This window comes from Drosophila arizonae, chromosome 5 (assembly GCF_054131065.1).
Source record: "Drosophila arizonae isolate 15081-1271.41 chromosome 5, UAZ_ARI_1.0, whole genome shotgun sequence".
Taxonomy (NCBI): Eukaryota; Metazoa; Arthropoda; class Insecta; order Diptera; family Drosophilidae; genus Drosophila; species Drosophila arizonae.
This window is the reverse complement of record NC_142925.1, coordinates 2,169,557-2,196,436: the sequence shown is the minus strand read 5'-3', so window position 1 is coordinate 2,196,436 and position 26,880 is coordinate 2,169,557. Positions and strand designations below refer to the sequence as shown.

At 41.9% G+C, this 26,880-nt stretch overlaps 6 protein-coding genes across 12 annotated transcripts; 2 read left to right on the top strand and 4 right to left on the bottom strand.

Moving 5' to 3' along the window:
• Window positions 1-81: 81 nt before the first annotated feature.
• Window positions 82-900, bottom strand: LOC108615084 (uncharacterized). The gene is made up of 2 exons (XM_018009321.2): window positions 349-900; window positions 82-278 (listed from the first exon to the last, which is right to left on the bottom strand). Exons 1-2 carry the CDS (start codon window positions 455-457, stop codon window positions 82-84), a joined length of 306 nt encoding a protein of 101 aa, XP_017864810.1. The 5' UTR covers window positions 458-900.
• Window positions 901-5,284: 4,384 nt separating this feature from the next.
• Window positions 5,285-14,188, top strand: metro (membrane palmitoylated protein 7-like protein metro). Of its 5 annotated transcripts, none has more exons than XM_089471549.1 (9): window positions 5,285-5,841; window positions 10,142-10,250; window positions 10,306-10,583; window positions 10,645-10,776; window positions 11,140-11,169; window positions 11,717-11,884; window positions 11,958-12,279; window positions 12,705-12,998; window positions 13,061-14,188. In XM_089471549.1, the coding sequence occupies exons 2-9, from the start codon at window positions 10,208-10,210 to the stop codon at window positions 13,579-13,581; spliced, it is 1,788 nt and encodes a 595-aa protein (XP_089327675.1). In that variant the 5' UTR covers window positions 5,285-5,841; window positions 10,142-10,207; the 3' UTR covers window positions 13,582-14,188. The 5 variants fall into 5 exon arrangements, with proteins under 5 accessions (XP_089327675.1, XP_017868534.1, XP_017868535.1 ...); XM_018013045.2 differs by having other exon boundaries at window positions 5,286-5,841; window positions 10,139-10,250; XM_018013047.2 differs by having other exon boundaries at window positions 5,287-5,841; window positions 10,139-10,250; window positions 12,822-12,998.
• Window positions 14,189-15,361: 1,173 nt separating this feature from the next.
• Window positions 15,362-18,083, top strand: pyd3 (beta-ureidopropionase pyd3). The gene is made up of 4 exons (XM_018013050.2): window positions 15,362-15,757; window positions 16,795-17,057; window positions 17,115-17,734; window positions 17,795-18,083. The coding sequence occupies exons 1-4, from the start codon at window positions 15,495-15,497 to the stop codon at window positions 17,966-17,968; spliced, it is 1,320 nt and encodes a 439-aa protein (XP_017868539.2). The 5' UTR covers window positions 15,362-15,494; the 3' UTR covers window positions 17,969-18,083.
• LOC108617304 (spermine oxidase-like) lies at window positions 18,020-20,164 on the bottom strand. Its single transcript, XM_018013049.2, has 3 exons — window positions 19,894-20,164; window positions 19,171-19,829; window positions 18,020-19,033 (listed from the first exon to the last, which is right to left on the bottom strand). The coding sequence occupies exons 1-3, from the start codon at window positions 19,900-19,902 to the stop codon at window positions 18,133-18,135; spliced, it is 1,569 nt and encodes a 522-aa protein (XP_017868538.1). The 5' UTR covers window positions 19,903-20,164; the 3' UTR covers window positions 18,020-18,132.
• A 141-nt stretch (window positions 20,165-20,305) lies between these two features.
• LOC108616523 (spermine oxidase-like) lies at window positions 20,306-23,794 on the bottom strand. Of its 2 annotated transcripts, none has more exons than XM_018011764.2 (2): window positions 23,653-23,794; window positions 20,306-22,121 (listed from the first exon to the last, which is right to left on the bottom strand). In XM_018011764.2, exon 2 carries the CDS (start codon window positions 22,083-22,085, stop codon window positions 20,565-20,567), a length of 1,521 nt encoding a protein of 506 aa, XP_017867253.1. In that variant the 5' UTR covers window positions 22,086-22,121; window positions 23,653-23,794; the 3' UTR covers window positions 20,306-20,564. The 2 variants fall into 2 exon arrangements, with proteins under 2 accessions (XP_017867253.1, XP_017867254.1); XM_018011765.2 differs by lacking the exon at window positions 23,653-23,794 and adding an exon at window positions 22,508-23,432.
• Window positions 23,795-24,302: 508 nt separating this feature from the next.
• Sec6 (Exocyst complex component Sec6) lies at window positions 24,303-26,880 on the bottom strand. 2 transcript variants are annotated; one of them, XM_089471548.1, is made up of 3 exons: window positions 26,743-26,880; window positions 25,690-26,682; window positions 24,303-25,630 (listed from the first exon to the last, which is right to left on the bottom strand). In XM_089471548.1, exons 2-3 carry the CDS (start codon window positions 26,659-26,661, stop codon window positions 24,386-24,388), a joined length of 2,217 nt encoding a protein of 738 aa, XP_089327674.1. In that variant the 5' UTR covers window positions 26,662-26,682; window positions 26,743-26,880; the 3' UTR covers window positions 24,303-24,385. The 2 variants fall into 2 exon arrangements, with proteins under 2 accessions (XP_089327674.1, XP_017867250.1); XM_018011761.2 differs by lacking the exon at window positions 26,743-26,880 and having other exon boundaries at window positions 25,690-26,736.

The following is a 26,880-nucleotide window of genomic DNA, read 5'->3' as shown; positions in this document are numbered from 1 at the left end:
GCTTAAGAATAAGTTTTTATTATTAAATTTTGTAACAAATTCTAGTTGTAATAAGTGAAAAAAAATGGCAAAATGAAAACACTAAAAATTTTGCGTTAAATAAATCGGATTTAATGCTCCATAATATTGCAGCTCCGGCTGAGCATCGTAGTCCACATCAGCGTCAGGCGTGGTGCTGCGCAATTGCACGCGTGGTGCCTTGGTGGTGCGCCAACTGCGAATGACTTGATGCAGCTGACCCACAAAGCCGCGCCACAGATTCAGCGGTGATTGAGGGGCTAAGAAAGAGGATTGAGAATGAGAGTCAGGGAAGGTTGAGAACTGAGAGAGGTTTCTTCTGATGCCTACCCGCCGTGGTTGGTGGTGCCACCTGTGCATCGTACTCCAGCTCATCTAAGCAGCAGACGCCGACTAGCAACAGCCACAGCCACAGCATTAGGCCAATCAATCGCAACATTTTAAGCTCAAATCAAAACTGAGCCCAAGTCGTTGGCAAATTTATATAGGCGCGCCTCAGTCCAAAGGGCTCTTGGCCACTTTCTCATCATAAAATCGCGAACAATCATAACTGGCAGGCCAAACATAACGAGTGAGTGGTTGTACAGAGAGCGACACAGACTGACTGGCAGATACTCTGGGAACAGTGCGATCGATTATCGATAACCCAAAAAGTTTCTTTTCCAAAGCAAGCTAAACAGATTTTTAAGGTTATAATAGATATATATCGATAGGTATTACATGTTGATCGATTTTAGTAAACCCAAATAAAATTCATTTCTTTGATTCATTTCTTTGCGCAGAAGAATGAAAAAATTAAGACTTATACAGAATTATAGAACTATATTATAGACCTATATATATATTATGACTCATCCTAGTGGCCTTACCTACATAATTCTTATATATTAAATATCTTTCTTTGTTAAAATCAACTTCCAGCCTCTCTCTTAGTTGACGTCATTCGAAAGCCCACATGAAACTCCCTATGCCTGCTATTAATAATATACAGGGTATCAAAGCGCACATCACTTGCCGAAAAGCAAATATTTAAAAATCACACATATTTATTGAGGCAACGCCAATCGCTGTGCCGCACACAATGGAATATCACAAATATCAAATATATATCTATCGACATATTAAAATCCAAATAAAAGAGCTAACTTTAGCCGTAGAAGCCGACGCCTCCGAAGCCACCACCGAAACCACCGTAGCGGCCGCGATAGCGCGTGCGCGTAACCACACGAGTGCGCTGGAAGCCGTAGCCACCGCCGAAGCCACCGTAGCCACCGTAGCCACCGCCAAAGCCACCAAATCCACCTCCTCCATAGTAGGGTGGCGGCAGTCCACCGTAGAAGAGCGGCGGTGGTGGGCCAAAGTATTGGCGTACTTTGCGAGCACCGCCCTCAGTGTCATCAGCATCCGCTGTGGCATTTGCAACCACATCCGTTTGAGAACTGTCGCCAGATGTTAGCAGCTCCATTTGTGGTTCCTGCACCACCAGTGTTTCCTGCACCACCTCTGACTCCGGCGCCGTCTGTGACTCCGGCACCACCTGTGGCTCCTGTGGCGCCTGTGGCTCCTGTTCCTGAACCACAGGCAGCACTTCTTGCTGCTCCACTGCACCACACAGCACCACGCAAATGCCCAGCAGCAACAGCGGGCCAAACTTCAGGTATTCCATTTCGAATTTTGTGAGCTACTAAAAGTGAGCATCGAGCCGAGCTTGAATTTATAGTCAAATATTAGAAGAATTAACTTAATGGAGAGGTTCAATAACATTTCTTGACTGTCATTGAAAGGTTTTTTATTCTTTGGGTTTTTTTTTTTTTTTTTTGCCGCACCACCAAAAAGGCAAAGAGTAATTACACTTAAAAGCCACTAGATGAGGGTTGTGTTTGACTTTTAAGTTGTTTACTTCCAATTGAATTCGAAATGAAGCCAATCTTCAGATCATGCTGACAGATGCGGAAGCTTTATAGATGTATTACTTTGATATATGGGGTCCAGATATGCGCTACAGTAAACGACCTTAGCATGGCCAACTGTGAAGAATGTGATTTATGTGTGGCTGATTAACAATTTGTAATAATTATACCAAATATTTAATGATATTTAGGAGGTTTATGCGTGGCATTTCATGAATTGATAATGTTTTGAGTAAAGTATAATGATATAATGAATGGGTGATTTTATATAGAAATAAAATTTGAGGAGCGTTTGTGATATTTCTGCATCTAATATACTCTGAATGTATGTTTCTGAAATTTGTGACTTTTCAAGCATTTGAATTTGAATTTTTAAGTATAAAGGTTTTTGACCTACTCTACATTTTAGGAATCGTACTTGAAATACACATAAAACATACTTCATTCAATTCGTAAGAAATATTCATCTGTTTAACAATTTGTCGCTAACAATTAATATTTCTTAAGGAAACTTGATATATTTGTCCACAGTACTTGAGATTCAATGATCGCACTCTACCGCTCCTCCACTGTACTTGATCTCTCCCTCTCTCTCTCTCTCTCTCTCTGTCTCCTTCTCTCTTACTCTTTCTCTTAAGCACAGCTGCCGATCGGATTTAACGCTCAGCCAAAAGGCATAAAAGAGTCGATGATGTTTTTTTCCGAATGGCCTCATAAGATGTTTGTTGTTGTTGCGCTATTTGTGTATTTTTATTTAGCTAAACAAACAAAACCAAGCTGAAAGCGTAAAATGAAACTGGAATAACAACAACAGCAGCAGCAACGGAGCTACGAAGAAACTGCAGCATCATCAGAGTAATGAGAGCTCCAAGATGTGGACTTATGTATAGAGATCTTGTATGCACATGGTATATATCACACTTTATTTGGAAATATCTACATTTAACATGATAAATCTTAAATTTCATTTATTATTATTTATGCTCAGCTATTCATAATATTGTTTTTTTAAGAAAGAGTGCATAAATATTTAAAAAATTTTTATTTTTTATTTTTATATATATTTCGTTATATATATATCCACCTTAACTCCAGAGCTTCAGCCCAAGAAACCGCCAAAGCCAATGCCTTTGAACTTGGCAAAGCCAATGCCACCGCCAACAAAGCTGCCACCGCCGAGACTTCGACCAAAGCCACCGCCATAACCACCGCCATAGCCACCTCCAAAGCCACCGCCATAGCCACCGCCATAGCCTCCACCGTAACCACCTCCAAAGCCGCCGTAGCTGGGCACCGTGGATATGGTGGACACAACCGGCACGGTCGTAATGATCGGCACAGTTTGTATCACGGGCACAGTTTGTATGACAGGTGGTGTGAGGTAACCACCACCAACACCACCAGCAGCACCGCCTCCAGCCACTATGCCACCGCCTATAAAACCGCCTCCAATGTGTCGCGTCTTGCGCACAAGTTCATTGCCTTCACGCACAATGGGCGTGGCCGCCAGCTGGGCAACGGCAAGTGCGAAGATCAGCGAATAAAATGTTCCACGCAGCATCTTTAAAACCCCAACTGATTGGAGTAGCATCGCAAGCCTCGTTATTTATGCAAATTAATTAGTGGGCCACGTCTGTTCACATCCCAGAGCGCAGAGGCTGGCCTATTTGCTTTAGCAATTCACAAATACCTGGATGCCGAAATTCCCCAATCGCTGAAAGCTAACTCCATATAGATCTAACTTGAAATATGCTCATAAGCAGCTGCTTAGTGTACACTGAGAGAAAATAGTGTATGGATTATTATTAATGAAGATGGTAGCAGTAAATAGATGATACAAAAGAAATGAATGAAGAGAACGAGAAGGAAAACGAGATGAAAACCCAGAGGAAAAAGAAGAACTAAAAGGAAAAGGAGAAGGAAAAACAAAGAAAGATATTGAAGAGGAAATAATGAAGGAAGAAGAGCAAAAATCAAAGCAGAAAATAGGAAGAACCAAAAGAAAAACATCTAGGAAATCCGCCAAAATGCATAGAAGAAAAGAAGTAGAAGAAGTTAACAGTCAGTAAATTCAAAAATTTATCAGTCAGAAGTCATTCAACATATATGATAATTTCTCTCAGTGTACTTCACACATCAACCACATTGATCACAACTGAGTGAAGGTCAGTTTTGGTTGCGAGCCACGTGCATGGAGACGCGTAAGTGAAAACCCGCCCAATGCTTGGTTAATGCGTATGCAAACATGGCTAAGCTGGTGGGATTTTTTGTCAGTGGTGCTGCATGACGCACCACTCGAACGTCGCATAAATACGTTGCGACGTCTGCGCCGGCGCAACAGAACGTAATCAACGCGACATCCACGATGAGTTGTTTTCTTCAATTGCTGCTGATGTGTGGTGCAGCTGTGGTGCTGCAGGCTTACGGCTTGGGTGGCATCAGTGCGGTGCCGGTGGTGCAACAAGTGCCGGTGGTGCAACAAGTGCCGGTGGTGCAGCAAGTGGCCGTAGTACAACAACAACCACAGGCGCTGGCCTTAGGTGGTGGCTTGCTGGGCGGTGGTGCAGCTGGCTTCGGCGGTGGTTTCGGCAGCTATCGCGAGACCTATCGCGTTAGAGGACGTGCCTTCGGCGGCGGTGGCTTCAAAGGTGGCCTTGGACACGGCGGCTTTGGCGCCGGTGGCTTCGGCGGCGGCGGTTTTCGCGCACGCTACGACAAAAAGGTCGTGGGTGGATTTGGTGGTGCTGGCGTGCTGGGCGGTGCAGGCGGTGGCGCACTGTTTGGATAATTAAATATTAGTAATAATTAGTTTCAATAAGAGGTTTATGTCTATGAAATAAAACCAAAATGAAAAGTCAGATCCACTTTGGTGCTTGATGTGGTCAGGATGATAAACCACCACTGTATTATACAATATGTACAAACACGTTTTGCTTGCGGCATACAAACAAAGCTCAAATAGATACCCTTTAATGCTTTTGTATTATAATGATTTTAATTTTGTATCATAATGTTTTTCTTACCTCAGAAGACACCCTGTTTTGCTGTAGATCTACATAATTCTTCGCTATGTTCAAACAATATATTTTAATCTCTGCTCAATTTAAATAAATGAAATATATTTCTTATGCTCAATCCCAAAGAATCAGTCTGTATTTGGATTATGTTCAAGCACTAAATAAGACACCCTGTATATGTTGTTATGCTCACGCATTTTGCTGACATGCGCATTTTCAACCCTGCTGCGCTGCTGCCGTTGCCTTTGCTTGGCGCAGTGGTGGCGGTGGCGGTGGCGGTGGTGCGGCAGCGGGTGTATAATATTTTTTATTTTTCTGAATGGGGCAGCCAGCCAGCCAAGGCAGACAGTTTTAGTTGGCTAGGCGCCTTGGCCACAGTTCGAGTCAGTCGCTCGCTGCAGTCGCTCGTCGTGGACGCTGACAGCGCGCTCTCGCACTCTCGCCCCCTCGCTGTCGCTAATACACTGTCGCTCTCTCCTGCTTAGATTTTACAGTTAGAGTTGCACGAGCTGCAGCCGCACTTGCAACACGCTGTGAGCAGGTCGAAAGTTTTGTCAATTGTTAAATGAAAACGGCAAAAGGCAAAAGCTAAAAAGCCTAACTAAAAATAGCAACTAAATTTGAGCTATAAATCTGGCATAATTATATACATACTCTCATAAATATATACATATACTATATGTATATGAGAACTAAGTGTTCTGTGTTGTTTTCTGTGTGTGCGCCAAGTGGAAAATTGTTTAAAAATATAACGAAAACGCCAAACAGCAAAAGCTCCAACAAAAAACCTTTGTCAATCAGAGAGAAGTGAACAAAATATACCTGCATAACTGTAAACAACTACAACAACACCAACAACAAGTGCTACTATTACTACAAAAACAACAAACATTCAGGTATTTTATGCATTTGCTTTTGAGTTCAACTGCTTCGCGCTGTTTTTCCTTTCAATGTTAATTAAAACCAAAAACGAAAATTTTGCAAATATTGCTGCGGCGCTCGCTCTCGGCTCTCTCTTTCTCTTCCGCTCTCTTTCGCTTCGACACACAAACACACACACACACACATACATGCAGGCGCGTTATCTATGGCCGCTCTTGTTTTCTCTCTTATGGCAGCGTTGCCAGACTGTTCACACATTGTTGGTAGTTCATCTGAGCTGCAGCTGATCAAATTTATGATATTACATCAAGTGTCGAAGCTTTTATTGTTATTTTTCAGCAACTTAACGCACGCACGCTCTCCCTGTGTGCCGCTCTCACGCTCCTGGCCCTCCTCTCTCTCTCTCTCCAACTCTCTTGCTTATCTACCATTACCTGTCTTATCTTATGCGCACACTTCCTTTTTCATTCCTTTTTGCCTGTTTGCAATCCATAGACACGTATCGTTATTCACAAGAACAACAACAACTGCTGCACTCTCTACTTATACTATGTATAAGACGAAAAGCACGCACTTGCCTTAGTCTCAAGTCCTCTGACACCACACGCTTGCAATTAGCGTAATTGCGGCTCAACTCACACACACACACACGCATACTCACTCCTCGCACATACACACATACACACACACACACAGTTGTTGGCATCAGATGACAGCGCCAATTTCTTAAAGAAAACAAATTGTTTGCACTGCTCCTGGAGCAGTTTAGCTTCTGTAATGAATGTGATGACAGAATAATACGATTTTATAAGAGATTAAATAATATTTTTATTTATAGCATTATTTATATATAAAATGTAATATTTTTTTTTTGTAAAATAAAATACACATTTATTTTAATAAATATTATTCATAAAGAAATTTGAGGTACTCATTAAATCGAGCATTGGCTTATATAGACGAATTGTTTTCCTTTCCTTTTAATTCCATAGCTTTTGAAATGAATTATACTTATTCGAATTATCTAGAATTCTAATTTATTTAATCATTTGACTTAATTTCCATCTTTGAATAGTTTTTCATTGTGTTTTGCCCTTGCCTAACAAGCTCATCCATTATTACATTACATTCAATTTGCATTGTGAATTATGGTAATCCTGATGAATTTTGATTATAGCAATTTTGTTTTGGCTTTGTCTATTCTCTCTCTCTCTCTCTCTCTCTCTCTCTCTCTCTCTCTCTCTCTCTCTCTCTCTCTGTCTCTCCGAGCTCCTTTGTTGAGCTTCAAGTTCACTTTATAGGTGCACCCAATGTTATAAATAGCTATCAGGCTTAAATGTAGCTCCAACCCTCTGGCAAACAAAGTCTCACCCACCACCAACCACCCACCACCAACCACCCACCACCCCTTTCCCATCATCCACCCGCGCTGCTGACGTCGTTGCATTTATAGCCCTGACAATGTCAGCTGTTATATGTTGTTTGTTTCGTCCACCTTTGACATATTGTGTATTTAGTTCAAGGTCATTCGAAAGTTCTGCGTGATAACGTGAAACTGGAGCAGGAAGAAGCTTCTCGACCAAAATTGATTTGTCCACTTGGGAGGGAGGTCAGCAACTGGCTCGCTGCTGTCCACTGTCAAGGTCAACAGTGAAACAAAGAGAAAAGGAAACATGCGTGTTGTCCGCGTCACTTGATTACTTTTATTCGTGTTGCGAATACTCTCATTAGTCAAAAAGTGTCAGAAATGCCGTTAAGAGTTCATTAACGAGCCCACAGTTATTTATGAGGTCTTGGAAGAAACTTTAGACTGGACATATATTTGTAAAAAGGCATTCCCATTTCACGACTAAGGAAGTGCGAATTTCAGCGAATGGATTAAATGCCTACAAATATGTATTAAACAGCACTTAGAAGCTTTTCCTGTGAAGAATATAATTCATAAACATTTTCTAGTTCCCAAATTGTAGTATAATTATAAGAAGCTACAAATTTGCAGGTGGCTAACGAAATCATTACAAAAACTTTATTAACATATGCCATTCGAACTACTTTGTAAGCAGTCCGAGACTCTTAAACTCTCTTCGCAATTCTAGTTCAAAATAAAGTATACAAAGTATGGCAATAAACTTGCCTGACTGCATGACAAAGTAAGCTCACTTCGAGTGCTAGCCCAGTCCACCTGGGCTGTCGGTCGCTTGGCCGTAAACTGGGCTGGAGGTAATGGGCTGGCATAGTGTTAACGGGTCACAGCTAACAATAGCAAAGGGGCCCTGCACACAAAGTGTTAGTGAACTTTTGTGCCGCAGCCCGGCCGTTTGGCAGCTGTCCAGGACTTGTTTTCCAGCTGGCTGGACAAAGGATTCGCCAACAGCAGCAGCAGCAGCAGCAGTAGCAGCAACAGGAAGCGTAGCCATTGAACATTTAATGTATGCAGAAAGAAAGCGTTGCAACATTTGCCTTTGTCCACTGGCTCGACTAATTTATGGCTGTCACTTAAACGGGGCCGGCGCCAACTCAGCGCTAAGCTGCAGCCCACGCGACACTCAGGGCAACGCAACGCAGCGGGCAAGTGCCCATAAATTGTGCCCTCTTCTAATCAGCTTGGCTCGCACCAGACTGCCTCTCTCTGCGCTTCTCGTAAATCAGCGACAAGTGGAGCAGCAGCCTAGTTGGCTCCGACTTAATGGCAACTAATTGCATTTGCGCCAAAGCAAACAATGTTACAGTGAATTTGATTGGATGAGCGTGACTAGCAGATACCCTAAGCTTGAGCAATGAAGATTACTTTGGGTGGAAAAGGGAGAGGCAATCAAAAGGGGAAATATATGTAGTTTGGTATACTCTAAGTGAAGCAATTTAATAGATCCCGAAAAAGCTGAGAGAAGGAATTAAAGATATTGACAATAAAAAGAAAAGTTTTTTAGCTTTGCTTAGGAAACTTAATATTTAAAGAAATCAATATCTATATATAAATCTAAAATAGTATGATCCCGTATTCCAGGTTTTCTAACATAAAAGATAACTAAGTTCTGCAGTTCAAAGCATTTGCCCCATATCAATCTACCCCACGTATTTCAGTGTAGGGCTCGAGATGACACCACTTTAAATCCCTTTTAGGGTCCACCGACTACAAAATAAGAGGAGAAGGGGCTCCAAGTTATTGTGCGCCAGTCAGACGCCAGCTTAAGTCCCGATTGAAGCGAACTTCTTAGGGTTTTGCGACTAACGAGAATGTTCGCAAACGACGCGTTGCCAAAATCAGTTTGTGGGACAGCGGGCGGGGGCTCAGGCAAAGGGAGAGCAAAGTGATTGAAAATTGACTTTCAGAACGCATCAACATTTTGTTGTTCGGTTGTTTGTGTGTTTCAGTGTCGCAGGATGTTATTGTCCTGTTTATGAGGAAATTTACAAAAAAAGATGGCTAAGAAATGGAAAAAGTTGGCTGCCAAATTGAGAATCGATTTTGATTATTCAAAAAGTTTGTGGGGGGTGATATGTATACATATATATTTATATATTAGGTATACAAGTATAAGAGCATTAAGGTATATCTAGGGGCGAGCTCTTGAGCTGACTTGTGCGCTTTCAATTGTTAGCTGAGTGAAAAAGTTAACTATTGACTGGCAGGAAGTCACTTGAGTCAAGTTTCCGATTGGATTTTCCGTATTCCCAATTAGGATTGGGTGGTGAGCTCCTCAGCAGCTCTATAAAAATGTATCTAATGACAGCAGAAGTCAAGCAAAAACGAATTGGACTTCCTGTCTCTCTCTCTTCTTTTAATGAATACCTTTCAGAAATTGTAAGCCTCTGGTCCAATTAGTAAGCTAATTAGCATTTAGAATCACCATACTGTCCTCCCAGCTGAAACTTTTCCATTTCATCTTCCACTAAAGTCACTTGGCTTTCGCCAAAAGGCACAAATTTAGGCTTGTCAACAAACTTTATGATTGTCATTCACGAATTTACTGTATACAGCCCAATCAGCAAGCAAATTGGGGCACATACGATGACGAGGGTTTTGCTCAAGCTTACAGTTTACAGACTTCTCGTAAAATTAAGACCTTAGTCAAAGCCCAAGATTAAGATTATGCTTGTCATTAAAGAATTTGGTGCTCAGACTAACTAACAGCAAAATACTTGCCTCATTTTGCCTTACATTAAGTAATTTATAAGCTCCTAATAAAAAATATTATAGACTATAAATATTTAGACCAAATAAAAATAATTTTACTATTTTCTAAGACTATACAACTAATGGAATAAATTCTTATACATTTCTCAACTTTAACATATTGTTTATGCTTACAGCAGCACAATACAAAGGTAGTCCAAAGTAACTGTCGCCGCTCTAGGGGTAGCTGAGTGTTTGCTGGTAGCATGCCAGCTGCAGTTATGGCATCAGATATCAATTGGGATCCAGGTGAGCGCTAGTCAAACACACATACACAGCCGCTATAATAATGATCAACTTGCAGCGCTTTCAAAATTGATAACCACATTGAAGGAATCGGACAATTTGTCCAATGATCAGGAGATTGACTTTCTTAAAGCCTTGCTGGAGTCCAAGGAGCTAAATGCCTTGGTCAATGTGCACACAAAGGTGGCCAAGGTGGGTCGGGATGAAAGGCTAGCACCTGTCTTGTCCACCTCGTCGCAGGTGCTCTACGAGGTGCTCGAGCAGCTGTCGCAGCGTTGTCATCTAAACGAAGATTGCAAAGAGGCATTCCATCTGCTGCAGGATTCGCATATCCAGGTGAGCTACACAAATATGCATAAGACATAAGAACCTTCGCTTAACTGTAATTTCCAATTAGCACCTGCTATTGGCCCACGATGCGATCGCCCAAAAGGATTTCTATCCGCATCTGCCGGAGGTGCCCATCGAAATGGACGAGGACGAGGAGACCATCAAGATTGTGCAGCTTGTCAAAAGCAATGAGCCGCTGGTAAATTTCGAACCCCCGTTTCAACTGCTTCCCAATTCATGTCCATTAACTTATGCTCCATACTGTGTCATGTCTATCGTATATATATAATGCTATAGCTGTCTAACTTTCCAAGCCACATATACATACCTCTCGCATATCTTCACAAAGTCTCTTTGTCCTTTGCCTCCAAACGTTTCGCTTCTTCTTCATGCATATAAAAATCTCATACTCATATTTGTTTTTCAATGCTAACAAATCTTATTGTAAATTTTTGCTTTTGTCTCAAAAAACCAAACATTAAAAAATCGAATAAAATCGAAAAACAATTTTAAAATTCGTCCATCAAAAATATTGTTACCAAAATATATATACATAAAACAGACAGGAGCACAAAGTGCGGAACCAATTGTTGTAAGTAAAAAGTCCTTACTGTATAGTGAAAAGCATTAGATAAACCGGAAGTTAAACTTGGCACCACCAACAACAACAATAACAAACAACAATCCACAACAACAACAACCAAAGACAACAACAACTTATGTAATATACAAATCAACTTGATGTACTTCAATGTGAAACCGTCTAAAGTTTTATTTTCATAATTTATTATATTCATTTATATGTATTTTATATTTATATATTTAATTTTATAAATTTTATATTTTTGATTTTATTTTTTATATTTAATTTTTTTATTTTATTTTTTATATTTTATATATTTATATTTTAGATTTAATTTTTTTTGGTTTATATTTTATGCTTTATATACAATTTTTCAATTTTGTTTTCCATTTTATATTGGACTTGTAAAGAAAATCTGTAAAATTGTGCTCTATACATACACATATACATACACATACACATTACATGCGTCACTCACACACACACACGCATACACACAGCTACACACTCATCGTCTTCAAGCAGAGTTTATAAAATTGGCACTGCCTACTTTTAGGGCGCAACCATAAAAACGGATGAGGAGACGGGCAAAATAATTATAGCTCGAATTATGCACGGCGGCGCAGCAGATCGATCTGGCCTAATACACGTGGGCGACGAGGTCATCGAGGTCAACGGCATCAACGTGGAGGGCAAGACGCCAGGCGATGTGCTCACCATACTGGTATATATACCACATAGTCTATTGACTACTCCAGCAATCGCTAACGTATCTAATCTATATCTGAAACTTGCAGCAAAACTCGGAGGGCACGATTACCTTTAAGCTGGTGCCCGCCGATACGAAAGGTGCTCAGCGCGAGTCCAAGGTGCGTGTGCGTGCCCACTTCGATTACAACCCGGACGTGGATCCCTATATACCCTGCAAGGAGGCTGGCCTGGCATTTCAGCGTGGCGATGTCCTACACATTGTCGCCCAAGACGATGCGTATTGGTGGCAGGCGCGCAAGGATCACGAGCGCTCGGCACGCGCCGGCCTCATACCCAGTCGTGCTCTGCAGGAGCGTCGCATCCTGCACGAGCGAACGCAACGCGAAGCCAATGACCTGGACTCGAAGCGTAAGTATGGTTAACCATGCTACTCAGATGCATTTATTGTGAATATATATAATCCCATTCATTCATAAATCTATAAAAGATAGGCTATTTTCATAGAACTGCTCTACTTTCACTCTTAAGCCTTAACCTTTAAAAATATTTATCATAGTCATATGCAAAAACTAATAATTAGAGGTATTCCTTGAAGCTGAGAGACTAACCAGAAAGCAAATTCGCTCAATTTAGAAAGCTCGATTGATCTTCAATTTCAGGAATACCTCTAATAGTTCTTTCGTCGTCTAAACTTGTATTAACCAATCTAATTAGACCTTAACTAATCGAATCCTCGCATGTATCTCATTTGTTTCATTCTAATCACACGCTCACTCACCACTCACATCGCTCCACATCGATTCCCTGCATCCGCCATCCACCTGGTCATCCAGCCGGTTCATGCGCCTCGCTCTGCACCACGCCTCCTGGCTCACCTCGTCTGCAGACGAGCAGCAGCAGCTCCTCCTGCCGCCAGCCTAAGACTAAAAAGATAATGTACGATTTAACAGAGAACGACGATTTCGATCGAGAATTGATTGCGACCTATGAGGAGGTGGCCAAGCTGTATCCGCGTCCAGGCATCTATCGACCCGTTGTACTAATCGGAGCACCTGGCGTGGGACGCAATGAGCTGCGCAGAAGATTGATAGCGCGTGATCCCGAAAAGTTCCGCAGTCCAGTACCATGTGAGTAGCTAACAGTGGAGTTCATACATAACAGATATACCTATATATATTTCCCGTTTCAGATACCACGCGACCCATGCGACCAGGTGAGGTGCCTGGACGTGAGTACATTTTCGTGGCACGCGATAAGATGGAGGCTGACATCGAGGCGGGCAAGTTTGTGGAGCACGGCGAGTACAAGGGTCACCTCTACGGCACCTCGGCCGAGAGCGTCAAGTCCATTGTGAATGCGGGCTGTGTGTGTGTGCTGAGTCCGCACTACCAGGCGATCAAGACGCTGCGCACCCCCCAGCTGAAACCGTTTCTCATACACATCAAGCCGCCGGAGCTGAGTGTGTTGAAGGCGACGCGTACGGAGGCGCGGGCCAAGTCCACGTTCGATGAGGCCAACGCGCGCAGCTTTACAGATGAGGAATTCGAGGATATGATCAAGTCGGCGGAACGCATCGATTTTGTCTATGGTCACTTTTTCGATGTGGAAATCGTGAATGGGGAATTGGTGAATGCGTTTGAGCAGCTCGTCCAACACGTGCAGAGGCTGGAGAATGAGCCACTCTGGGCGCCATCCATGTGGGTGCAGTAGGCGTAGCCACGCCCCCAGCCAACAACTCACTCCCACAAACACCAAAGTATTTGCCATACGAATTTAGCCCAATAAAAAAACAAAAAAAAAGATAAAACTGCTATGCTAAATGAAAAGTTAGTTGCCAATGTTGCACGGCATTTAGTTAGAAAGAGAGAGAGAGCATGAGAAGGCGAGAGAGACATACTATATATATATATAGAGATATATAGAGAAGAATAAATACTATTTACCCTTAGACGCTACTCTTCAGCGTCCTTTCCTTTTCACAACATGTACCTATTTTTGCGTAAAAGTGAAAACAATGAAAAGAATACAATAAAAACCAATGAGAATTGTAAAGAGAGGCCGAAAAGAGAGAAGAGAAATTTAATGGAAAATTATTAAAATTTAAATTAACAAAAGAACTAAATCCATTTAACCAAATTTATGCGTCATCTGTTGTACAACAATTATTTCACTTAAATAATGTTTGTCCATAAAAATGAAAAAAAAAAAAAAAAAAAAAAACAAAAAAAAAGAAACAAAACTCCTTATATTAAAGATATAAAATGTTTAAATTTTATAAATAAAACCAGAAAAACTTATAAATGTGTTACAAATTCCAGCTGCGAGAGTTTTTTCTAAACTATTCTTAAGAGTTTTTAATTTGTGTCGGATTTATCAAAAAGTTTTTTTTTTAAGCACAATTTTTTTTATATATACATATATATATTTTTATAATTTATATTTGAAAAAGTATTTCAATGTTTTACTTTTTTTCAAAGTTTCAGATTCAGTGCATGAATTATATGTAGAAAATAGAATTTACTTCTTATCTTATCTTATATTATGTTATATTTTATGATTTATTATAGAACACAGTTGATGGCAGTAATAACATTCTCTTGATAAAGATAAACCAAACTAAAAATAAGTAGAGGAAAGTTTACATCTATAAGGCCAAGTATATATTGTATATATAATTGGCCTTAAATACGTAAGCAATTCGCATTTCTCAGATAAACAATCTTTAGAGATATGAATTATGTCACTGGGTAAGTATGTTGCACACATAAAAATTAAGTTATAACTGATATAAATTCGCAAAAGCAACTGTTATACTTAAGATAATATTGCCATTTAGTCGGATACCGTCGAAAAAACAATATTGATGAGGCTTATCTTAGTTCGTTTATAGAATATCTACAAGTCGAATATACCTCAACAAAATATTTTTACTTGATTTTCTGTTTACTTTCACTATATTTTTCATTCAAAATGGAAATATTGTGCCCATATCTAAATCTATTTAGCTTGTCAGCTGTAAAAACGTCTGATCAGTAACCTCCCTCCCTCCTATCGACTCATTCACTCTTTAGTTGTCATTGCTAATAGTGATAAGGTCAATCGGCGCGCGCGCCCCTAACATAGTCGAAGTGTAGAGAGCAGAGCTAGAGTAGGGCAGGGGCGGGTATATGGAGGTAGCCGGTTAGAGGTGAACGATAGTAATATTTGTGGTTTCCAATCACAGATGTGACTGTCACAAATAACTGTGACTTTATAATAACAAATTCTTAAATTAGATCTTAGATCTTAAATTCAAATATTAAAATAAAAAAAAATAAATAAAAATAATAATACATAAATATATACACTTTTTTATGTATTATCTTATTATTTTTATTTTTATTATTATTTTTTTTTTTAATATGCTTTCTCAAATGAAGCATATGCTGTGAATAATATATTGTCATTAGTCTTATATTATCATTATTTAGAAAAGCCAGAAAATGCCACCAGTTTTGGACTCATCTATTAGCCTTTTCTTTATCTGTTTTCAATTTAAAATCACAAGTAACTGTAAAATATTTATTAAGTAAATGTTTGATTTGTGTCTGCTATCGCTCATCTCTAAAAACGGCTGATCGACCATGATCATTCCGCGATTAACGCTCACCGCGAGTGGTTGCTCTCTGCACCAGGCGTTTGTCTATTTGAAAAATAAGAAGAAGCAGAGTACGTCTCTCCCTCCATTATTTCGATTCACCCAACTACGAAATAAGCATACAGAGCGAATGGAGCCGGAAACTATGGCGACATTTGAATTGAAAAATTTGGACGAATGTCTGGAAAAACATTTGCCAGCCGAGGAGCTGAAAGAAGTCAAACGCATACTCTATGGAGTTGAGAAAGAGTGAGTAAAAATTTCTAGCTACTAACTAACTAACTATATATACATATGCAAAGTCATTTTTACTTCTGATATGAATAGTATATCTATGTGCTAATCAGAGCTTAATAATGGGCCACACAGTAAGCTGATAAGGCAACAAAGTTACGTAGCGCAGATAAGTCTTAGAGCTGGTTCAACATTTAGGCGGTTCGTTAATAAAATCTATATGGTATACATACATATTAAATTAAATTTAGATTTAATAGATGTACATATATGTATAGCAAGTATACGAGGTTTCTAAATTGTAGAAAAATTAGCTATGCAGTGATGAAGATTGAATACTCTTACAGAAAAATGCAGTGACTATTTTATATGAAAATACTTAAAGAGAGGGAGGGACAGAAAAAGAAGTGAGTTAACCTGACCTACATACAAGAATAATCATATTCTATACTACATTTATTATAATACGTGCATATCTTTATATATGCGACATATTTGATAGCTAACAGACTCTATTCTTCAGCGTATATATATATCAAATATATAACAAGCTGAGCGCATTGTTTACGAAGCAGTGGAAATGAAAATAAAAACATCTCTCTCTATATGTCACCCCTCTCGTACAATCACTTCCACAATGATAATGTCAAAGGGCATTATCATTCTCTCTTTATTTCATATCACTCTACACCTGATGTCTCATGCGATCACTCTTTTTCGATCTCAGACCACTCGCTCAGATATATTCAGTTTCTATCTCTCTCAACCCCGCCTCCACACTCACATTCTTACGTTCCATGATACGCTCATCGAAGACTTCGCTCTCATATGCTTTGCCTCAGAGAGGTCTTCATCTCTCCGACACTCTCCCCCACACTCATGCTCTTTGATATATGTTCCTCCGCACTTTCCCATTAAATCACTCTCTCTTCTCCTCATTTCATTCTATTGCTCTGTGAAGCTCATTCGAACTCAGACGATATCTTTCTTCAACTCCCATGCCAATCTAACTCCCTCTCTCTCTCTGTGTCCAACATTTTTACCGCCCTCAGCAACACTCTGAAGCTGCCAGAGAGCGCCTACCAGACCGCCGAACAGAATGGCTTCGAGATCAAGGGCTACAGCTTTGAAGCTCGTCCCGAGGAGCTGCGTAAGCCTCGCCTGGTTCGCATTGGTGCCATACAGAATTCCATAGCTCTGCCGACGACGGCGCCCATTGAGAAGCAGCGCGAGGGCATTTGGAGAAAAGTAAAGCTCATGATCAAGGCGGCAGCCGAGGCAGGCTGTAATATTGTGTGCACCCAGGAGGCGTGGAGTAAGTGCAGCCAAATCCATCCATAGATAATGTCCAATCTAACTCCCCTCCCTCTAGCCATGCCCTTTGCCTTCTGCACACGTGAAAAGTTTCCCTGGTGCGAGTTCGCCGAGGAGGCGGAACATGGCCCGACAACCAAAATGATGTCAGAGCTAGCCAAGGCCTACAACATGGTCATCATACACTCCATCTTGGAGCGAGACATGGAGCACGGCGAGACCATTTGGAATACGGCTGTTGTCATCTCGAACAGTGGTCGCTACATGGGCAAACATCGTAAGAATCACATACCACGTGTGGGTGACTTCAATGAGTCCACCTACTACTTTGAGGGCAACACCGGGCATCCCGTTTTCGAGACAGAGTTCGGTAAGCTGGCTATCAACATTTGCTACGGCCGGCATCATCCACAGAATTGGATGATGTTCGGTTTGAATGGAGCTGAAATTGTGTTCAATCCGTCGGCTACGATTGGACGCCTCTCGGAGCCCCTGTGGGGCATAGAAGCAAGGAATGCGGCTATAGCGAACAGTTACTTCACAGTGGCCATCAATCGAGTGGGCACTGAGGAGTTTCCCAACGAGTACACCTCCGGGGATGGTAAGGCAGCGCATAAGGAATTCGGACCCTTCTATGGCTCTACTTATGTGGCGGCACCCGATGGCTCCAGAACTCCCGTAAGCTTACTCTTGCAATCAAACTCGCAATCAAGCTAATGAGACATCATTTTCCTATAGAGCTTATCTCGCTGTGAGGATGGTCTGCTGGTCACGGAGGTGGATCTGAATCTGTGCCGCCAGGTCAAGGACTTCTGGGGCTTCCGCATGACCCAACGACTTCCACTCTATGCCGAATCCTTAAGCAAGGCAGCCGCACTGGATTTCCAGCCACAAATCGTGCGAGAGAAGTAGAGGCAAAAGCAGCTTCTTGGAGTACCCAAAAATCATTATATATATAAAAAATTTTGTAATAGTCTTTTTATGCATGTAAAGTTGCATATTATATATTGTACTCAAAATTTAACAACTCTTTCTGAAATTTCGGTAGTATAGTAAGCCCCTTTGGTAGTAGCCCGTTATAACCTTAGTTTATTATTTGAATAAGCAGAATAAATTGAGCTCCTGTAGAAGGAAATAATACGCTCAGCTTCGCGTATTCCCGACTCTACAGCACCGTGAACTGTTGAATAATGATCGGAGCTGGTTGCCTCGCCCGCAAAAAATAATACTGGTCGCGCTGATATTGGCCGGCCTAGAGATGTTGAGGAAATACTCATGTCAGACGGCTGACGTGATACAGCGACTTGGACATGGATCGGCTGTGCGAGTTTCTCGGGTCCCGTATCATTCTCAGTGGCTAATACGGATGGATAGGAGTAGGAGCCGTAGTGCGCCGGATCAGCGCCCCATTTGCTGATCACCAAATTGTTCGGACGCCTGACCTTAAAGTGGGGCAGGAAGTGCTTTAACATGTACACAACGCCTTCCACTAGAGCAGAGTGCTTCATGGTCTCGATACCCTCCACATGGAATCCACATGCCCAGCCGAGCAGAACGCGTGGCTGATGGTCATACACATGGAAACCGTAGATGTCCTTCAGCCAGGGCTGAGCTGGCATGTCCTGTTCTCTCCATAGGGCATTGAAGCCGCGCCAGTCTTCTGGCCAGAATTTCTCCTGAAACTCCACAAAAATCTTGCAGACATTGCCAAATCCCATGCTATTGATCGCTTTGCAATGAGCGTCTGGTAAAGTGGGCCGAAAGAGCGTTGAGCTATGCTTGAGCACGCCTAGCGAGACAGTAATGACTACATGATCCGCGGAATATTTCTCTTTTTCACAGCTCACCAGCACAGTGCCATCTGGACGATCCCACTCGACTTCACGAACCCTTTGGTTTAAGTCGATGCAGTCCTTAAGCACTCCATGCTCATTTAGGTCGTCGCCATCGACGAGGTGACGCAAAAACTGCTTGAAGCTGTAAGAAAGACTAGTTGATAAGGACGAACGGAAGGGTGCGGAAGGAGGGACGGATGGATCTATGTATATGCCTGTAGCCTAAATTTTTTAGACTATATGACTTTCACCCCCACCTGGTCAACCCCTAGCCCTTACCCCTTCTCGCGCCAATTCAAAAGGCCACTGCCATCGCATGGCTTGAAGCTCCAATAGTTATAGGCCGACATATCCGTATCCGCCATATTGCCTTCCATTTTCTTGACAGTAACAATAAACTCTTTGGCTAACTTCTTATCAATGCGGATATTTTGCTTTTCCACCTCTCTGTCAAACATCTTTGACAAATAGTCGCCAAAGGTGATTGTGGGATCAATCGCGCTGTCCTCCATATTATCATAGATGGTAGTTATCAATTTCAGCATTTGGTCGACAACCCCCTGCGAAATTTTTTTCCCATTCGAACGTATCCAATTCATGTTCGTAATCGTACCATCTGATTTTCCCAGCTCATCCGCATCTGCCATCTGCCAGACCAAATTTTCACTCTCTCCATAGACCCACTGGGCACCCAGATCAATGTAATTGTCAGCAAATTTCATGGTCTTGACACGTCCGCCAATTCGATCAGACATCTCTACAATACGGACATTATTTAAGCCGTTATTCTTCAGCTCTACAGCACAGGCAAGACCCGCTACACCGGCGCCCAAAATCAAAACTTTCGGCTCATATTGTCCAAAATCAGATTTTCTCAGACTCCTGTGTACATGACTATTCCCAGATAGGCTACCTTCTGCGTTCTTTTTCGACCAACACTGCAACAATTCGAATTGGCTTCATAAGTTGTCGCTGATTATGTTGCAATCGCGTTTTACTTACACTTCCCATAAAAAAATTTACGAAATTTGTATATATTATAAATATCTGTTACGTCAGAGTTACGAGAAATGAAATTTTCACTAATTTTAAATCAAATACAAAAACAATCATGATTTTTTGAGTTTTTTCTTTGGCGAGTATAATCAGTCATATATATTTAGATTGTATCATCAATCATTTACTCTTATGTATCTATCTATCAATATATGACCAACGTCAACCATCACCAAGAATTTATTTAATAGTTTTAGTCATAGATTTATAATTATGATAAATAGTGCATAGTCAAATTTGTAAAGCTCTTTACATGCTTATGTATTTATATCAGCTATATATACATATTTGTCATCATCAGTATATATATATTTCTTAGAGTCTATTCAGGATGTATTGTTCAGTTAAATTTGATTGATTGTTTTTTTTTTTATATTTAAATCAGTTTATGCTCAAGCCATTGAACAGTTACTTATAAAGTAGGGAAACACTTTGTAATGGCCATGGACATAGCCAATCAATCATTGTCAATCAGCCGGGAAGAATATGAAAATCTAGCTGTAGGTGGCCGTTGGTTCGTTTGGGCCACAGTAGTTGCCTGAAATGACTTCAGTCAATCAGTCAATTGTCAATCAGTCAGCCAGGAAGAGTCTGTCAAATGAAATATGCAGCGATCGCTATAGCTGCGATTTGGCCGTCGCATCATTTAGGCCATAAAACTCCGCCAATCGATCAGCTTCTCTCCAGCCGGCCTCCACAGCTCCATGGACCGTGGAATAGTAATGAGGGCTGCTCGCCTCGCCTGCAAATTGGACAATGGGTCGATCACAGCGACTCTGTTGGGGTAGACTTCGGCTTCGGCTGCGGGCCGGCGACTGAGGTGTCATGGCAACCACTGTCAAGGGCTGTGCTAGATCCTGGGCGCCAGTGCCCAAACGTTCCGTGTCCATGGAACGGAAGGAGTACGAGCCACGGAAATTCGGGTTTGTATACCAGGCGGAGGTGCAAAAGCTGACCGGGTCCGGTATATCCCAATGCAGGAAGCGACGAAACAGATACATACAGCCAGCGAGCACTTCATTACGATCCAGGGACTCCATGTGCCTGCCACTCGCGTTGATGATCCAACCAGCCAGGACGCGCGGCTGATAGCTAACTCTGTAGAAGCCGAAGACATCCTCCAGCCAGGCACGTGACGTATTCCGTATATCACCCAGATCCTCCTCCCGCCATAGCAGAGTGAAGCCCGTCCAGTCCTCGGGCCAAAATGGCTCCAAAAACTCCACGAAGATTTTGTTAACCGTGCCAAAGGCTAAGCCTTGGATGGCGCGCTGCTTGGCAACTGGCAGCTGTGGGTCAAACATCTGTAAGTGTTGTTCCTTGAGCACACCCAGGGATACGGTCACAATCACATGATCTGCTAGGCAGCATTCCCCGTTGCTCAACTGCAGCTCCACGCGAGAATCGTTGCGATTCCAGAGTATCTTTTTAACGGCACGATTGAATAACACTCGCTGTTCCAGTACGCCGAGATCCGAGGACGTTTGCAGCTCTCGACTGCGTGTGAGCAGGCGGAGCAGCTCCACAAATCCTTTGTCTTTCCAATTGAGCAATATGTCGCCTTCGCACTCCCAATAGTCCAAGTAGCCACGACCCGACACCTCCTCGAGACTATCGGAGGCCTCCACGGAGTTTTCGAACTTTTGATAGTTATCAAAGAACTCGTTAGCCAAAACTTTATCTATATCGGCATTCTCGGGTCGGCGTAGCATTTCATAAAATTTATTGGTCAGATAACTGCCCAGGGAACCGCTGCAATGCTGCAGCTCCATCTGACGGCTAACCAGAGAGTCGCCCACAATTGCCTTTAGCCTGTTGGCCACGTTATCGGGTAATACCTCCCGGTTGCTGCGCACACATTGATAGTTCTCATAGACCGGACCAGTGGACTCCAGTAGGTCCTTTTGGCTGGCCAGCTGATAGACTATGTTATCCTGCTCCCCATGACACCACTGCGCCCCGAGATCAATCACATTCTCGGCGAAAGGTATTGTGTGTATGCGACCGCCCAAACGGGACTCGGCCTCCACGATGAGAACATTCTGAAAGCCATACTCCAGAAGTTTCGTCGCACAGGCAACGCCCGATGCTCCGGCACCGATGACAACGATCTTTAGATCCCGATGCGATTTACTCATAGCTTACTATATGTATATGAATGAAGCAATCAAGATCTGCAAAGAAACTGAATGTAAGTGTTGGAAAACTAGACTCAACTAGGATGTGTGATGATGGATGGAGAAGTAGCAGAGAAGGAGTGAATGATCTCATGAATTTTTTCAATTAAATGAGATAAGCGTACAATAAAGATCTTTGATCTTCAATTAAGGAAATTACGTTAGCACAAAGTCAGCCCAAACTTAACTAATCGCAGACTATATACCCTGTAAATATTTTGAAAATTAGAATTTAGCCTATAAATTTGAGTAGTTGCTAATAGTAAACTGCAAAATTGTGGAAAAGTGAAACATTTGATGTAGTTGCAATCCGAGCATAGAGAAAGTTGATTACTATAGTACAACCCATCAGTATAGAGTAAAGCATTACATTATTAACTAACCCAAAGAAACGCTTAAGCCGAGCTTTAGCTAAACTAAACCTAATTCTAAAAATCCATTTCTCAACTCCATTTAATTTTGTTTAATCTGAGGTGTAATTTAAAATTTGGAGTATAAATGATAACTGTAATCAATTTTCAAAAGGCCAACTTGAGGTACCTAAAACTTTATATTATTAATATAAACCTAAGCAATTTCTAAGATTTAGTTGATAAATACATTATTTTCTAGGAAGCTAATAAAAATGAAATAAAAATAATCTAGTCTTCTGTGACAAACTTTCCCTAAAACCCATCATACCCAACACCTCCACTTGCCATAAAAAGCCGGCTATACCGTAATAGTATATGCATGTGTTTTGTCTATGTCTGTTTGGGTTTGTGTCTCAGCATTGCAATGCGACACGTGCGCCATCAAATGCCGTTCGATGGGAATTCCGTCTGCCTATTAGCTTGCGCAGTTGCTTTTGCAATGGTGTTAGTTGCCTAAGAAAATACAAAGAGAGTAAACAAAAACAAACTGCAGATGGCGCGATGGCAAAGTGCAACTAAAAACAGCTGTAAGAATTTATTTGAAATTGTGTTTGCTGATAAGCACAACCACGCGCAACGTGCTCTAATGACAGTCAGAGAGTGAGAGGGAGAGCACATGGAACTCGCTCTAGTACACGCATGAACATATAGAGTTCAACATGCATTTATAAATAGAACATAATATCGTCATGTGTGTGTGTGTGTGTGTGGATTTACGGTACATTGGAAATGCTTTAGCCTTTGCATCTCGTTTGACCAGCCTGGACCAGGCAGCCAGTTTTCTAGTTAGCAACCCCCTCACAGCACCAATACCAATAGCCGCTTATACAATGCCTTCACACACACACAAAGACAGAGGAGCACGCGCTGCTTTGACGACTGCTGTTAGACAGAGAGCGCAGCATTGATTTTATATGTTTGTAGTATAGATTTGACAAAATGACCAAAAACTTTTCAAGGTTCAAGAGCAATGCATAAAATTATAACCAAAACACAAAAACTGCACACGTTTGCTAACACAATCATGCAAACATAGATATAAGTATGTATGTATGTATTCATGTGTTTATGTAGTCACATAAAAAGCTTCAGTTGGTGTCGCGTGTCTCACTCACCAAATATTTGTAGGTTTTTGTCGTTTCTTTATTAATATTTTATTTGATATTAGCTATATTTTATAAATCCAGCATTTATAATATTGTATATGTATATATATAGTTATAAAATTCACTACACATTAATGTTTAAAATTATTCTGTGAGCTCTGCGCTCTGCTGCAGAGTCAAGCGCACAAACAAAACTGAAAATCATATGGAAACGTGCTGCTCCACAATGCTTATGCTGCGCCAGTGGCGTACGCACACAGCTCCAACCGGGCAGCCCACACTGCCCAGCCAAAGTTTCTGCTAGACAAACTTTCACTGTTACGCCACTGTGCATGCTCTGCCCATGCTGGGCGAGAGACAGAGAGCGAGAGCTTTCATCGGTATGAAAGCTCATCTAGCAAAGCGCGCCAAGGCGAATAACCAGCTGACCGGCGTTTGGACATGGAATGATGAATGAGCGCTGTTGCGTTGTGGTGTAGAAGGGGGGTGGAGGAAGGGTCTAGTTTTATAAGTAGTGTATAAGACTATGATTAAGTATACGTAGCAAGCTTATCATATCATAAACAAAATATGCCTGCTACATATAAGTTTAAATCTCATACTCTATAAAAACAACATACGTATAAGTATGCATTAGTAACGTACTTATACGACATAGCTCATAGCTAAATATTTGTAGCACAGTTTTATAAGTTGTATGAGTGAAATATTTATACTTATATTGCTATAACTATTGGGTCTTCTACCACAGCTTATCGCTAAATACGATCTCCTTGAATATGCAATCCTGCTTGGCAATGCTGACCATGGACTTCTTGGACTTCATCGCATCCTGAACCTTCTCTCGCACCTCGGCGGCCTTTACATCATTGCGGATGTAGAAGAGGCGCACCAAGTGATCCTCAGTCAGCGAAGGATAACTGCCCAGCAGCGTATGTAAATCCAATGCGAGCAACTCAATGTCCGCGACTATGAGAGCGGATAGAGTTGTTATCAAATCCAAGGGGGAATCGCTCAGCGAAATCTTTGGTGCAATCTTCTCAAAGAACTGCTTAATGCGCTTAGCTTCCAAATTAATCTTTCTGGTAATCGCATCGCACTCGCTGCGGGACTTCGAAAGTCTCTTCGATAAGAGAGCTCTTATATAGCGCTTCGCTAGCAACTTCTGAGCCTCATTGATCACCATCTCAAAATTGGCGGGCAGCAAGTGGTTATAATCCTGAAAGTAATCATCGAGCGTAACACAAATGGTGTCCACAGCGATGCTGCTGCCGAGCCACTTGACCGTGAATAGGTCATTGAAATGGCATTCCATATCAAGGAAGGCCTCCTCCAGCAAATAATTGGCTGCATGTGCACGGATCCTTTGAAACGTTGCCAACAGCTTCTCGAAATCTTCGTAATGTTCCGTCCGGGATTTGGGCCAAAACAGATGCTTCATTTGCTGTGCCATTTCCACCACATTCTGACTGTTATTCACAATGGTTATGATATAATGGGTAAAGTATTTGATTTGATCTCGATTCCGAAAATGATGCTCCTTCAATTCAATGACATTCTTGAGATAAGTCTGTCCGAACAATTCGACCTGTTGTATGCTGAGCACCAACGCCTTAAACGTCAGCTCCTGGTGTATGGTGTTTGTCACCTGCAAATGCTGATCGATCATCTCGAATATGATCACTGGGCCAGCACTGTTGTAGTAGTGATCTCGCTGATCGGGCATCTGCTCGGAGTACCATTCCTGTTTCTCCGAATCCACTGTCTTTTTCATCCAATCCTGATAGTTGCGTTCCATATTCTGCAAATACTCATCCTCTAGTGATTTCAAGTGCTCGGGATGCAGCAGCGGACGCGACAGCTTAAGTACATCCACATTCAGATCGGGATGAGACATTAGATCAGCGCCTGGATAGGTGTGCATAACCCAGGCTAACATGGAGACATATTCATTGCCTTGCAGACCCGATTTCACAATATTGTCCAGCTGCGAGACAGGGATGTTAATTAGTAATATAAATGAAATTAATGAATTATATGACTCACATAGCTGGACAATCCTTCGTGGTAGAATTTGACATATTCATTAAATATATCGTAATGAGGTGGGAAGCAGGGAACGCATAACGATTTAACCACGCGCAAATCTTCGAGAATAATTTGTCGCAATATCTCCAAGTCGCGCACTAGCCACAATTTGTTGTCTGCACGCTCCTCCAGCTTGGAGCCCTCGATGCGTGTGATGACAGCTGCTTGGAGGACGTCCATAATCATGGCACGCCATGCCTTAGGTCTGCCAGGTGGCAGGAAATTCGTGACCTTTTGCTGTTGCAGCGCGAATTGATCGTTTTTCTCCTCACGCTCGATGATTCGCAGTGCAGTCACAATGACCGTTGGTTTCTTTCGGACCGTGTTCAGCGTACGACTGATGATCAGGCGCAGCTTCTTCTCCAGCGCCTGCGACACTTGGTCCACCTTCTCGAAGTGGCGCTTGAGTGTGATCTTATCGGAGGCATGCTGCTTGGGCTGTTTGTGCAACTCATAGAGCAGATCATCCCGCGAGTTTTCCAAATCGGCCAGACACTGATGTGCACTCAACAGTTTGTCCTCGTCTATGAGTGCCATGGTCTTTTGCACACTTGCATCCACGTTGAAGATGTGCTTCAGATTCTCCATAGCCGTTGCATATTGCGAATGCTTTGTATTCTCCTCTCGAACGACTTCCAAGGCGTCGTAGATCTCCGGTACGCCTTGGAGCAGTCGTTCCACTTCGCCCATGCGGCGACGCACCTCACGCACATCCTGCATACATGTCTCCAGCTGCTTGAGACCCACTCGCACGCCCTCCAATTGATTTTGCATGCCCGTCTTTAACAACGCCTCCACAGATGCTTTTTTCCGTGCTATGCGGTGACGATATTGCTCCACTTTCTCTAGCTGCCCAGGACGTTGCAGCATATTTTGAATATCTTTAAGCGCTGCTTGGCGTGCTTCCTCTTCCAATTGTTGTAAATCCATTGTTGAAAATATTTTATTTTACTTGAAATGAATATTTAATTACAACTCATTTTTGCTGAAAAATGAAAATAACTTAATTACCGATAGCTGAACAGCTGCTTTTGTTGATGCGTCTATCGATAGTTACAGCTATTGCAATTGCATATCGATAGGTGATGGGCAGCACTGGACTAAAACAGCTGATTTTAGCTTTGAAAGCCGGTTGCAAATTAATAATTG

What these genes read in the sequence shown, in the direction of transcription:
- pyd3 (XM_018013050.2), top strand. Translation starts at nt 15,495, where the DNA reads ATGATCATTCCGCGATTAACGCTCACCGCGAGTGGTTGCTCTCTGCAC. An exon ending in CTCTATGGAGTTGAGAAAGA is followed by an intron (nt 15,758 to 16,794) that starts GTGAGTAAAAAT and finishes TACCGCCCTCAG; the next exon opens with CAACACTCTGAAGCTGCCAG. An exon ending in CCGATGGCTCCAGAACTCCC is followed by an intron (nt 17,735 to 17,794) that starts GTAAGCTTACTC and finishes ATTTTCCTATAG; the next exon opens with AGCTTATCTCGCTGTGAGGA.
- Sec6 (XM_089471548.1), bottom strand. Translation starts at nt 26,661, where the DNA reads ATGGATTTACAACAATTGGAAGAGGAAGCACGCCAAGCAGCGCTTAAA. An exon ending in ACGAAGGATTGTCCAGCTAT is followed by an intron (nt 25,631 to 25,689) that starts GTGAGTCATATA and finishes CCTGTCTCGCAG; the next exon opens with CTGGACAATATTGTGAAATC.
- LOC108617304 (XM_018013049.2), bottom strand. An exon ending in TTGAATTGGCGCGAGAAGGG is followed by an intron (nt 19,034 to 19,170) that starts GTAAGGGCTAGG and finishes TCTTTCTTACAG; the next exon opens with CTTCAAGCAGTTTTTGCGTC.
- metro (XM_089471549.1), top strand. Translation starts at nt 10,208, where the DNA reads ATGCCAGCTGCAGTTATGGCATCAGATATCAATTGGGATCCAG. An exon ending in TCAAAAGCAATGAGCCGCTG is followed by an intron (nt 10,777 to 11,139) that starts GTAAATTTCGAA and finishes TACATAAAACAG; the next exon opens with ACAGGAGCACAAAGTGCGGA. An exon ending in GCGATGTGCTCACCATACTG is followed by an intron (nt 11,885 to 11,957) that starts GTATATATACCA and finishes TGAAACTTGCAG; the next exon opens with CAAAACTCGGAGGGCACGAT.
- LOC108615084 (XM_018009321.2), bottom strand. Translation starts at nt 457, where the DNA reads ATGTTGCGATTGATTGGCCTAATGCTGTGGCTGTGGCTGTTGCTAGTC. An exon ending in GGCACCACCAACCACGGCGG is followed by an intron (nt 279 to 348) that starts GTAGGCATCAGA and finishes CCTCTTTCTTAG; the next exon opens with CCCCTCAATCACCGCTGAAT.
- LOC108616523 (XM_018011764.2), bottom strand. Translation starts at nt 22,085, where the DNA reads ATGAGTAAATCGCATCGGGATCTAAAGATCGTTGTCATCGGTGCCGGA.